The sequence below is a fragment of the Panthera pardus genome, unplaced genomic scaffold (assembly GCF_024362965.1).
Source record: "Panthera pardus isolate Hobbes unplaced genomic scaffold, ASM2436296v1 HiC_scaffold_26, whole genome shotgun sequence".
In the NCBI taxonomy this organism is placed as follows: domain Eukaryota; kingdom Metazoa; phylum Chordata; class Mammalia; order Carnivora; family Felidae; genus Panthera; species Panthera pardus.
In genome coordinates this window covers 3,801,601-3,814,438 of record NW_026526832.1, presented here as the reverse complement: position 1 = coordinate 3,814,438, position 12,838 = coordinate 3,801,601, and the positions used below count along the sequence as shown (strand labels likewise).

The 12,838-nt window shown below is 34.9% G+C and overlaps 1 protein-coding gene across 2 annotated transcripts in view; it reads left to right on the top strand.

The window, feature by feature from the left end:
* ZC3H6 (zinc finger CCCH-type containing 6) overlaps window positions 1-12,838 on the top strand; it is a 69,697-nt gene that overhangs the window by 40,063 nt on the left and 16,796 nt on the right. For both annotated transcript variants that reach the window (XM_053890946.1, XM_053890947.1), the window contains exons 4-5: window positions 5,931-6,177; window positions 8,746-8,879. In XM_053890946.1, the coding sequence (XP_053746921.1) occupies window positions 5,931-6,177; window positions 8,746-8,879 (381 nt within the window). The remainder of the gene's footprint in view (window positions 1-5,930; window positions 6,178-8,745; window positions 8,880-12,838) is intronic.

Below are 12,838 nucleotides of genomic sequence, written 5' to 3'. Positions count from 1 at the left end.
TCAGGAACACTGGGGAGTATTCAGATCATTGTGCACCTATCTGAAAAATCCTAGACTTTCTGAGTTCTGGTTTCTGCTGGTCTGTTACAAGAAATTAGGAACACCATATTAGGAAAAAGAATACAGCTCTGTAGACAGAGCTCTGTAGACAGAGCTATATTCTTTTTCCTAATTTGGTGTTCCTAATTTCTTATAAGCTTAGAAAAAAAAATACTATGTTAGAGTTCTTTCTATTGCCTTTCATTATTCTGTTGCCTTCTTTATAGTTGAGGTTGCTCAATAACTATTGAATAAATGATGCTTATTATAATATCTTTTAAAATTTAAAAAGGATTATACTCTAGTTAATAATTTTATCTAGTTAGGTCAATATATCTGTATATTCAGTGTGTCTATTGATTTTGGAGTAAATGGAGCTGCCATTTCTCAGAATATTTTAATAGCTAGAATTATTTTTGTGCCTAATGACAAAGGTTTTAAATCCATTTAATATATCAAACACTGATGTGATACCTAAATTTAATCATTTGCAGTTAGATTTATTTTTTGGAAATATTCAACAGTTGGGGCGCCTGGGTAGCTCAGTTGGTTAAGCGTCCAACTTCAGCTCAGGTCTTGATCTCAGTTTGTGAGTTTGAGCCCCACGTCAGGCTCTGTGCTGACAGCTCAAAGCCTGGAGCCTGCTTCTGTGTCCCTCTGTCTCTGCCCATCCCCCGCTTATGCTCTGTGTCTCTGTCTCTCTCAAAAATAAATAAACATTTAAAAAAATTAAAAAAAAAAAAAGAAATACTCAACAGTTTTGTTGGTTGTTTGCTGTGTAGAAACTTTGTATTTTGATGTAGTCCCAGTAGTTTATTTTTGCTTTTGTTTCCCTTGTCTCAGGAGACAGATCTAGAAAGATGTTATGGCTAATGTCAGAGAAATTACTGCTATGCTCTCTTCTAGGATTTTTATGGTTTTAGGTTTCACATTTAGGTCTTTAATCCATTTTGAGTTTGTTAAGTATGATGTAAGGAAGTGGTCCAATTTCATTCTTTGGCATGTAGCTCTCCGGTTTTCCCAACACCATTTGTTGAAGAGACTTTATCCTATTGAATATTCTTGCCTCCTTTGTTGAAGATTAATTGATCATATAATTGTGGGGTTATTTCTGGGCTTTCTGTTTTGTTTATTGATCTATGTGTCTATATTTGTGCTGGTTCCATACTGTTTTGATTACTACAGCTTTCTTAGTAATATAAGCTGAAGTCTAGAATTGTGATCCCTCCAGTTTTGTTTTTCTTTTTTCAAAATTATTTTTCAGAGAGAGAGAGAGAAAGAGTGGGAGAGGGACAGAGGAGGAGGGAGAGAATTTCAAACAGGCTTCATCCTCAGTGCGGAGCCTGACACTGGGCTTGATCCCACGACCCTGGGATCATGACCAGAGCCAAAGAGTTGCTCACTCAACTGACTGAGCCACCCAGGCACCCCTCCAGTTTTGTTTTTCTTTTTCAAGATTTCTTTGGCCTATTTGAGTTCTTTGTGGTTCCATACAGATTTTAGGATTGTTTGTTCTAGTTCTGTAAAAAATGCTGTTGGTATTTTGATAGGGATTGTATTAAGTGTGTAGGTTGCCTTGGGTAATATAGACATTTTAACAATATTTGTTCTTCCAGTCCATGAGCATGGAATGTCTTTCCATTTGCTTGTGTCATCTTCAGTTTCTTTTATCAGTGTTTTATAGTTTTCAGAGTACAGATCTTTCACCCCTTTGGTTAAGTTTATTCCTAGATATTTTATTATTTTTGGTGCAACTGTAAATGGGATTGTTTTCTTAATTTCTCTTTCTGCTGCTTCATTAGTGTATAGAAATGCAACGCTTTTTGTACACTGATTTTGTATCCATGACCTTACTGAATTCACTTATCAGTTCTAGTAGTTTTTTAGTGGTCTTTAGGGTTTTCTATATAGTATTGTGTCATATGCAAATAGTGAATGTTTTACTCCTTCCCTACGAATTTAGATACCTTTTATTCCTTTCTCTTGTCTGATTGCTGTGGCTAGGACTTCCAGTGCTATGTTGAATAAAAGAGATGAGAGTGGATATCCTTGTCTTGTTCCTGACCTTAGCAGAAAAGCTCTGTTTTTCCCCATTGAATATGTTCGCTATGGGGTTTTCATATAAGTACTTTATTATGTTGAGGTATGTTCCTTGTAAACCTGCTTTGTTGAGGAATTTTTTCGTGAATGGATATTGTATTTATGTCAAATGCTTTTCCTGCATCTATTGAAATGATCATATTTTTTTCCTTTCTCTTACTGATGTGATGTATCATGTTGATTGATTTATGAATATTGAACTACCCTTGTATCCTAAGAATAAATCCCTCTTGAATGTGATGAATGATTTTTTTAACATATTGTTGAATTCAGTTTGCTAAGATTTTATTGAGGATTTTTGCATCTGTGTTTATCAGAGATACCTGTGGTTCTCTTTTGGTTGTGTCTTTATCTGGTTTTAGAAGCAGGGTAATGCTGGCCTCATACAATGAATTTGGAAGTTTTCTTTCCTCTTTTGTTTTTTGGAGATGTTTGAGAGGAGTAGGTATTAACTCTAATTTATTTTATTTTATTAATTTTAATTTTATTTTTTTAATTTATATCCAAGTTAGTTAGCATATAGTGCAACAATGATTTCAGGAGTAGATTCCTTAATGCCCTTTACCCATTTAGCCCATCCCCCCTCCCACAAACAGTAACCCTCTGTTTGTTCTCCATATTTAAGAGTCTCTTATGTTTTGTCCCCCTGTTTTTATATTATTTTTGCTTCCCTTCCTTTGTGTTTATCTGTTCTGTGTCTTAAATTTTTTTTTATGTTTATTTATTTTTGAAGGAGACAGAGACAGAACATGAGGGGGGAGGGGCAGAGAGAGAGGGAGACACAGAATCTGAAGCAGGCTCCAGGCTCTGAGCTGTCAGCCCAGAGCCCGACACGCGGCTCAAACCCATAAACCACGAGATCATGACCTGAGCCGAAGTCAGAGGCCCAGTCGACTGAGCCACCCAGGGGCCCCTGTTCTGTGTCTTAAAGTCCTCATATGAGTGAAGTCATATGATAATTGTCTTTCTCTGACTGACTAATTTCGCTTAGCATAATACCCTCTAGTTCCATCCACATAGTTGCAAATGGCAAGATTTCATTTTTTCTGATTGCCGAGTAATACTCCATTGTATATATATACCACATCTTCTTTAGCCATTCATCCATCGATGGACATTTGGGCTCTTTCCATACTTTGGCTGTTGTGTTAACTCTTCCTTAAATGTTTGGTAGAATTCACCTGTGAATCCATCTGGGCCCTGGACTTTTGTTTATTGGGAGTTTTTTGATTACTGAATCAATTTCATTGCTAATAATCTGTCTGTCCCAATTTTCTGTTTCCTCCTGATTGTTTTGTTAGGTTCTATGTTTCCAGGAGTTTATCCATTTCTTCTAGGTTGTCTAGTTTGTTGATGTATTTTTCACAATATTCTCTTACAGTCGTTTGTGTTTCTGTGGTGTTGGTTGTTATTTCTCCTCTTCTGTTTCTGATTTTGTTTATGAGAGTCCTCTTTTTTTTTTTTTTTTTAAATGAGTGACCAGAGATTTAATCAATTTTGTTAGCTTTTCAAAGAACCAGCTCCTGGTTTCATTGATATGTTGTTTTTTAGTTTCTATATCACTTATTCCCTTATCTTTATTATTTCCTTCTTTCTGCTGGTTTTAGATTTTATTTGTTCTTCCTTTTCTAATTTCTTGAGGCGTAAGGTTAGGTTATTGAGATTTTTCTTGCTTCTTGAGGTAAGGCTGTATTGCTGTAAACTTCCCTCTTAGAACCACTTTTGCTGCCTCCCAAAGATTTTGGAGTATTGTGTTTTCATTTTCAATTGTCTCTATGTTTTTTTTTTTTATTATTATTTCTTTGATTTCTTGGTTAACCTGTTCATTGTTTAGTAGCATGTTATTTAACCTCTAGGTATTTGTGATCTTTCCAGAGGTTTTCTTGTGATTGATTTCTAGTTTCATTGTCTTGTGGTCAGAAAAGACACATTGATCTTTTTTAATTTGTTGAGATTTGTTTTGTGGCTTATATGTGATCTATTCTGGAGAGTGCTCTGTGTGCACTTAAAAAGAATGTATATTCTGTTTCAGGATAAAATGTTCTGAATATATCTATGAAATCCATTTGGTCTGGTATGTCATAGAATCACATTTTTTAATAAAAGGAAAAATAAGCACTACTCAACTAAAAATTAATCTTCAACTTAATCTAAACAATTATTTTATTTTCATAGTACTTTTATAAAAAATTTGAGAAACACTGCCCTTTGGCTGCAATTCTTTTTTTTTTTTTAATTTTTTTTTTTTTAACATTTATATATTTTTGAGACAGAGAGAGACAGAGCATGAACAGGGGAGGGGCAGAGAGAGGGAGACACAGAATCTGAAACAGGCTTCAGGCTCTGAGCTGTCAGCACAGAGCCCGACTCGGGGCTCGAATTCACGGACCAGAGATCATGACCTGAGCCGAAGTCGGATGCTTAACCGACCGAGCCACCCAGGCGCCCCTTGGCTGCAATTCTTAATCCCCTTCTGAATTTCTGAAGTGCTAAATGAGACCAGTTTATAAATTTTTTATAAATTTTAAAAATACTACTTGAAACAAATCAGAAATCTAATACAGTGTCTTCAAAATTTAAAATTGATGAGCCAATTGATTTGATATTTTTACTTAACTATTTTTTTTCTATTTTATAATTACTGAAGAGATCTTAATATTTCTCTATGTTTTATTAAAAACACATACTCTCATGTTGGTAATCTGCCAGCGTAGGCAGTATTTTTGCATTATATTTTAAATGTGCTAAGCTGGAGATGAATCATGGCCTCGGTTTTTGCTAGATCCTCAAATTGCAATTACGTGCATCTTTTCTTCCTTTCTTGTAAAAGATTGACAGAAGATATGATAGAACTAATAAAAAGTATTTTAGTGAATAGAGGTAGAATTGAATACTACCATTAAATAAAACTATAGGACTAAAATGTATTCTTATTTTTCATATGCTTTTAGTAAAATAAATTACTAATAAAATTAATCATGTATAGTATAGTAAATAGTTTCCAACAGCAGTTTATTCACTAGATGTTTTTAAGTTTTAGAGAAATCCTTGTTAGGCCTCAGAAATAAGAATATTCTTTTTCTAAAATTTCCACACATACAGATTTTTTGTTAAGTATAAGATGCTTAAACTTGTCATTTGGGACAATGTTAGGAGAATATATATTTTCTCCCACCTCAAGCTATTTTACTATATTTTCCTTATTTTCTTTTTTTTTTGAGTTCATTTATTCTGAAAGAGAGAGGAGAACACATGTGAGCAGGGGAGGGGCAGAGAGAGAGAGGGAGAGATAGAATCCCAAGCAGGCTCCACACTGCCAGTGCAGAGCCTGACACAGGACTCTATCCCACAAACCGTGAGATGATGACCTGACCGAAAATCGAGAGTCAGACACTCAACCTATTAAGCCACCCAGGTACCCATATATTTTCCAAAAGATGTTTTCAACTTTTTAGAGAAGGAATTCATGTATAATGGTGTGGATTTTTAAGTATACTTTTGTGTACAAATACTGAGACACCGGACATGGAAAACAAAAAGGGAACAAAACACACTCATTAGCAAGGATCTATGAACATTAATTATAATGTTTGATAATACCAGAGTAGCACTTGGCTTTTTGAACTTAGTTTTAAATACTGTCATAGACAAGTACTAGCCAAGAGTCAGAACTATAATTGTCTTTCCCCTTTTTTCTCCAGATTTCTGGGGGGAAAAAAGATGTCCTGTGTTACTATCAATTCATTTATATAGCTGAAAAATCCTGATAACTATTGTCTATTTTCACTTAGCATGGACATTTATCAGGAAGCTACATGACATCAAAGAAGAGTCAACATAACAAAAAATTTAGAAGTAAAGAATATGATGAGTACAGTACCTACAGTGATGACAACTTTGGTACCTACAGTCAGGAAACAGAGGAAGATTTTGCCAGTCAGCTGAAACAATACAGACAAGCTAAAGAAACCTCAACGACTGCTTTAGGATCATTTTCTAAAGAACCAGGGAAAAAACAAAGAATGAAAGTTCAGCAAGGTAAGTGTGAAATTGTCGGGCTGTGTTTTAATATGGGAACCTTATTACAGCAGGTAGCAATGGAGTAAAAACTTAAATTTCTCAGTCCCTTCTCAAGATCGGCTTATTCCTGTGGTTCCTGAATTCTTTTTTCTTTATTTTTAGATTTTGAGGACAAACATCTACAAATATTTTAATCTGCATAGTATTTTAATATTTGAGTTAGAAAGATACCCTAATATTTTAAAAGTGTATAAAAATGTAAAACAATTTTCCCATTACTTTTTTTCCCTTTCCTTGTATAATACCAGTTTACTGAAAAAATAGCCTACCTTTTTCAGTTGTTTCTGTTACTCTATGCATTGCTTTATATTTTAGACCTGTAAGGAGAGAATTCTAGGAAGCTATTCTTTTATTAGACTTTAAAAGATGGTGATCATCTTTGCTGTGCAAATGTACTTATACTTAGGATTATGGATATTCTTCAAGATTGGAAATAAGAACATAAACTAAAGAAATTTCTGGAGTGATCATCAATTCATCTGCTGTATTGAGGCACATGGTGCCTGGAGAGAGCATGGCAAGTTGCCACAGAAACTGTGGGTCACATAAGGGTCAAATCAACCTTAAGAACTGTCCACTCAATGTCTGCTTCATGAAAACTGGAGTAAGATGAGGCTGAAGTCAAGCAGTGAGCACCCAAACCCTATGTTACTATACTTTAATTATTGTTGAAAAAAGGAATTAGTTAAGAGTAAATGTGGTAATTTTTATGACTTTATTTTTTCTTGATTTCCTAGCAAAATTCCTTTGAAAAATATGTATCCAGGCTTTGCTGACCTAAAAAGGAAAAGAATTTGCCTGTGCATATGCTATTGTAATTAGTAAGTTTGTTCCTGAAGTCTAGACATAGTGGTGTCAGGAATCATTCCACTTGGGGAATAAGGGAACATAGAGAGGTTTCGCTCATCCATTCCCACCTGGGGTTTTCCCTTTCAAGTTCTTCCTGTTTGCTCTGTTAAAGAATTGAGTATTCTTTTATTTTTGACATTCATTTCCTCCCCCTGAAATATGAAAGTAATACATGGCCAAATGCAGAAAACCTTTTCTGTGTGTGGAAACAATAACCCAACAAAGATCAAAGATAAAACAAAAGCAATTTGAATCCCTACACCCAAAAACAGTGACCATTAGTATATTTGGTGTACATTCTTCCAGAATCTTTCTGACAGTTATTTTTAACAAAAAATTATGCATGCTGTTTTACTTGTTTTTTCCCTTAACTATGAAGTATATCTCATTCTTCCGCTAACAAGTAGCTTTTAATGTCTGCATTCTATTCAATTAAATAGATATACGATAATTTGTTTAACAAAGTCTTAGGTTTGTGTAACAGTAACCACTTGAGATTTAAGTGCTACTTAACATTTAAGTTGCACCCAGGTTTTTTTTTTAATTCTGTGATTAACCATATTTATACATGTCTCAGAAAACATCTTCACAAATACTTTTTAAGAATAAATTCTGAAATGCAGAATTGAGTCAAAAGATATAGCCACATATTTGAAGAATTTTAATCCACATACCAAGGTTGATTTACAAAAAGTTGATAGACCAATTTTTTAACAGCATGCCAGTGTGTGAAAATGCCAATTTCTCCAAATCCCTACCAACCCTATTCTTTGAAAAGGTGAAAATTGATGTTATTTAAAAATTTTAATTTCTTTGACTCTTTTTGATAAAAACATTTTTTTCATATATTTATTTGCTGTTTTGTAGGTTTAAGATCACGTAATACGTAAGAAAATATATTAGTTCTATGGGACTTTGGTAAAATGAGAAATACTCTGTATTCTATACTAATATTTAATTTTGGTAATTTTAGATACTTTTAATACCAAGTTTTTAAAAAGTAAGACAAGTATAAATTTTACTTGGAAATATATGTGATATCTATTCAAAATTATCACTAGAAACTCAATTTGGTTGGGGCGCCTGGGTGGCTCAGTCGGTTAAGCGTCCGACTTCGGCTCAGGTCATGATCTCACGGTCCGTGAGTTCGAGCCCCGCGTCAGGCTCTATGCTGAGAGCTCAGAGCCTGGAGCCTGTTTCAGATTGTGTCTCCCTCTCTCTCTGACCCTCCCCCGTTCATGCTCTGTCTCTCTCTGTCTCAAAAATAAATAAACGTTAAAAAAAAAAAAAAGAAACTCAATTTGGTCAAGTTAATCGCTAATATCAATAATGTCTTCCTTAGGGATGAATATAATGTTTAATTCTCTGAAAAACTGTTTTCTTATTCTAAGGAAAATTAAAAAGAACAAAACTAGATTTAACTTCTCTAGTCATGTGTATTCTTGTGCCTTGCTTTTTTATTATCATTAACATCCCTTAAAAAGAAAAAAATGAAAAGCAATACCCAGAAAGTAAAATGGAAAAACTTAATTAATATTTTTCATTGAATCTAGAGAAAAAGAAAAAGAATGCACTGTATATTATATACTATTTAAAATATGCTGTTCCTTATAAGCTAATAGATTGACAGTTGCGTTGTTTTTCTGTAATATTTGAAGTACATTTTAACTCTTTTAGGTATTGAACAGAGGGTTAAAAGTTTTAATGTTGGTCGTGGACGTGGTTTGCCGAAGAAAATCAAACGCAAAGACCGTGGGGGAAGAACCAATAAAGGGCCTAATATTTTTTCAGGAATGGATGACTTTCAAGAGGTACTAGTTTTAACCTGTTTGGCTGCAGAGAAATCACTGTGATTGTAATGCTACTTTCCTAGTAAATGAAAATTCTCTAGCTAAGATCAAATGAGTATAAACAGATTCTTAAAAAAATAATTAAAGAATTGTTTTAATAGTCATGATACAAGTATAGAGATGCAAATTTAGGTCACCTTGAAATAAAATGGATGTGTTTGAAAGCACCTCAAAATAAAATTGGTATGTCAGAAAACAAAAATGTATGGTCTATTAGTTCTCTGCTGTATTTTCCTTTCCTAGGAGTCATTTTCCCCAGATGCAAATGGAACTAAAATGATAATAGCTTAATATGTAGCAGGGCTGATAAGAAGGGAGATACTGTAGTGGTAAATTAACTTAGTAAAACTGAAAGCATTGAAAGAGAGGAAAAAGAGATATAAATGGTTGGAAAGATGAATTTGTGTACCTTGTGTTTGGTAGATATTGAATAAATATGTGTTGATTTGAACTCTGAACATGTACATTTCAGCCTTTTGGCAACTCTGGATTAAGTGGCCCAATTTCAGTATTCTGTCACTGTTCCAGTAAGATTGATTGAATTATACAGAGCAAGGGTAGATTATTAAAAGCTGCAACCTTGAGTGGGAACAAACTGATAGCAATGTATTGTAATTTGAAAATGCTTGGTTTTCTGATGTCTGGGTTTAAAGATAATGGGCATAGATTTCTTAATATGTATTCGTTAGTACACTATTTAGGGAGATGTTAATAAGTATGAGCTAAAAAAAAAAGTTCAGGCCCAGGTAAATTAGTGAAACCCAACACATACCACTCTACTCTTGGGGATTCTCAGTTAACATTAATGTATTAAAGGCTCCTTGGGGCACCTGGGTGGCTCAGTCGGTTGAGCGTCCGACTTCGGCTCAGGTCATGATCTCATGGTCCATGGGTTCTAACCCCGCGTCAGGCTCTGCGCTGACAGCTCAGAGCCTGGAGCCTGCTTTGGATTCTGTGTCTCCCTCTCTCTCTGCCTCTCCCCCATTCATGCTCTGTCTCTCTGTCTCAAAAATAAATAAACATTAAAAAAATTTTTTTTAATGTATTAAAGGCTCCTTGCAAGTTAGATATAAAAAATCCTGTTTTACTTTGTTCAATCCACTGTTTTCAAATTTTACTTAACCCTGAACTCACTCCTTCATCCCACCCACATTTATTAACATTCATTGAACCACTCACTGTTCCATGGAATAGCAGCTTTGGAAACAAGCTTGAAATTTCTGAGTAATTATAACCTGTCTGTCCATCTTCCTAGACTCCCCTAGAATGTGCTACTTTCCCTAGACTAAATTAATGTGAATACTTTCTAAAGTAAGTTTTCTCCTATAACCAATACCTACACGCTATACCTGGAAAAAAAAATTAGCTTCCAAGAAAGTGTGGCTTTGAACAAGTTACTACCTGTCTCTGAGTTTCAATTTGCTTAATGTGTAAAATGAAAGTATGGAATTAAATTAACTCTAAGGAGCCCTTCAAGCACTGACATGTTATTTTTTTTATGTTTTTTGTTTTTCAGTGTTTGTTTATTTTTGAGAGAGAGACAGAGCGTGAGCGGGGAGGGGCAGAGAGAGGGGAGACACAGAATATGAAGTAGGCCCCAGGCTCTGCCCGAGCTGTGAGCACAGAGCCTGACCCAGGGCTTGAACTCACAAACCGTGAGATGACCTGAGCCATTGTTAGACGCTTAACTGACTGAGCCACCCAGGCACCCCAAGCACTGACATTTTGGTGTTTACAGATCTGGACTGTAACTAAAAAATTCTTTATCATGGTATAGAAAATCAGAATAAATTCTTTCTCTTACATTCATCAGATTTAGAATATTTTTTCCTTTTGTTTATTAAGGTTAAAATGTTACCAACTGTTTCAGTTTATTGGCTGTCAAGAGAGATTTCTTTTTATTCCAGAAACAACCAGAAGAGTGCCAGAGCCCAAGCATGTAGCTCATGTTTGGGAGTAGTCTAGGGGAGACCTATTCAGGATAGAGTGAACATGGTAAAGTGGCCAATATAGATCCATCCTTTCCAAGGAGTGTAAGATCTTCCTAAAGCCAGATAAACTCACAGATACTTGTATGTTCACACAGTCTTGAAAACTCAAGGGTAGGCACAGAACAAGCAAAGTTTTGATGGATTTGAAAGACTTATTTATTCTGTTAGCCATAAAGCATCTAAATTTTTTTTGTCTTTATAACAGCTGTTAAATTTTCTGTAAATATATATTATTTTACTGGTAGATCCTTTCATTTCCTCTTCTTTATATATTTAAAAAATATTTTATGCTTGTTTTCCTTATACCAGTGTAATACATCTTCTAGAGTAAATTTTAAAATAACCAAGTAGATAGTTTAGCTTTCTCTCTCTCCCTCCATTTTTCCTTTCTCTTCCTCTTTTCTTGAATTGTGTTTTCTTAGAGGTAATTGTGATACAGTGCAGAGAGTTCTATCTAACCTGCCTGCTCACTCACCATATGACCCTTGGCAAGTCACTAATTTCTCTAATCTTCAGTTTCTATACTTGTCCAGTGAGGGTGCTGAACTAGATGACTGATTCTTCCAGCTCTTACATTACAAGTGATCTTTAAGGGTAGAGGACATTCATGTTGCTTCTGTAGATTCAGACGTAAAAGATCAGATCTTCTAGGCACTTTATTTTGTCCTAAAATTTTATTGTTAAAGTTAGATTTTCTGGAATATCATGATTATAATTAGATTTCTCACAGTTATGGATACTGAGATACTTTCTACTTTTTTACCAAACTAAAGAACAAAACGGGGGGCGCCTGGGTGGCTCAGTCGGTTGAGCGGCCGACTTCGGCTCAGGTCATGATCTCACAGTCCGTGAGTTCGAGCCCCACGTCGGGCTCTGTGCTGACAGCTCGGAGCCTGGAGCCTGTTTCAGATTCTGTGCCTCCTTCTCTCTCTGACCCTCCCCTGTTCATGCTCTGTCTCTGTCTCAAAAATAAATAAACATTTAAAAAAAAAAATTAAAAAAAAAAAAAGAACAAAACGGAAAAAACCACTATCCTCTATTACAACAATGAGGCATATCATTAGAAAGTAACATAGAATGAGTTATTAATGAAATATAGGTGCAACTTGGTGTGTTTTTCAGGGTGTTTGGGTGGGGTTTTTTTGGTGATTACCTAATTTTTTACTTTTTAATTTCAGAGTTATATTCTTCAAGCTGGCCCATTGATTTTGTGTAATGCATTCTCCTTGGCTTCCTATTTTATTATAGCCACCATTCTTTGTAGAGAAGGCATATATGAGCTGGTCATTTATATCTACTTGTTCTAAGTGAACCTAGAAATAGAAAATGTTTGTGAGTCAAATCTACATAAATTTAAGACAGTTTAAATGGTTCTATCATAGTATAGTATAAGCAATTTCATTGTGTTTCCCTGGGGCAATTTGATTATGCTTATATTTTTTTAAAGAACCTATAGGATTGTCTGTTTTCTTGGTATTTTTGTGCTTTTTTCCCCCAAGAATTCCTACAGTAAAGCATATTTCAAATGCAAGTGCTGAGGGTCAGATTTCAGTCTAGCCATCTCTTGCCTCAAGTGTTTGCTGGAAATTTCCTATTTCCAGTAGGTTGTGTTTTGTTCTCCATCTCCAGCAAACTGAGGGAAAGGGAAACAAATCAAATTATAAGAGCAAGTAGCTACTGAGCTCCTACTGTATGCCAAGCATGGTGCATACCGGGTGTTTGAAAAATAGCGTTGTTTTATAGAGCTCATGAATCTTAAGTCCTTAGCATGGCTAAGCATCATACTTTTGTTAGCAAATCAATCTTCTTGTACTCCTAGCGAAAGTTGAATAGGGACAAAAAAAAAAAGTTGAATAGGGGTTAAAGGAGAACTAAGGAAACATGTAGGGCTGTGAGATTTTCTACAATACAATTTCTTTCTGTTTTGTT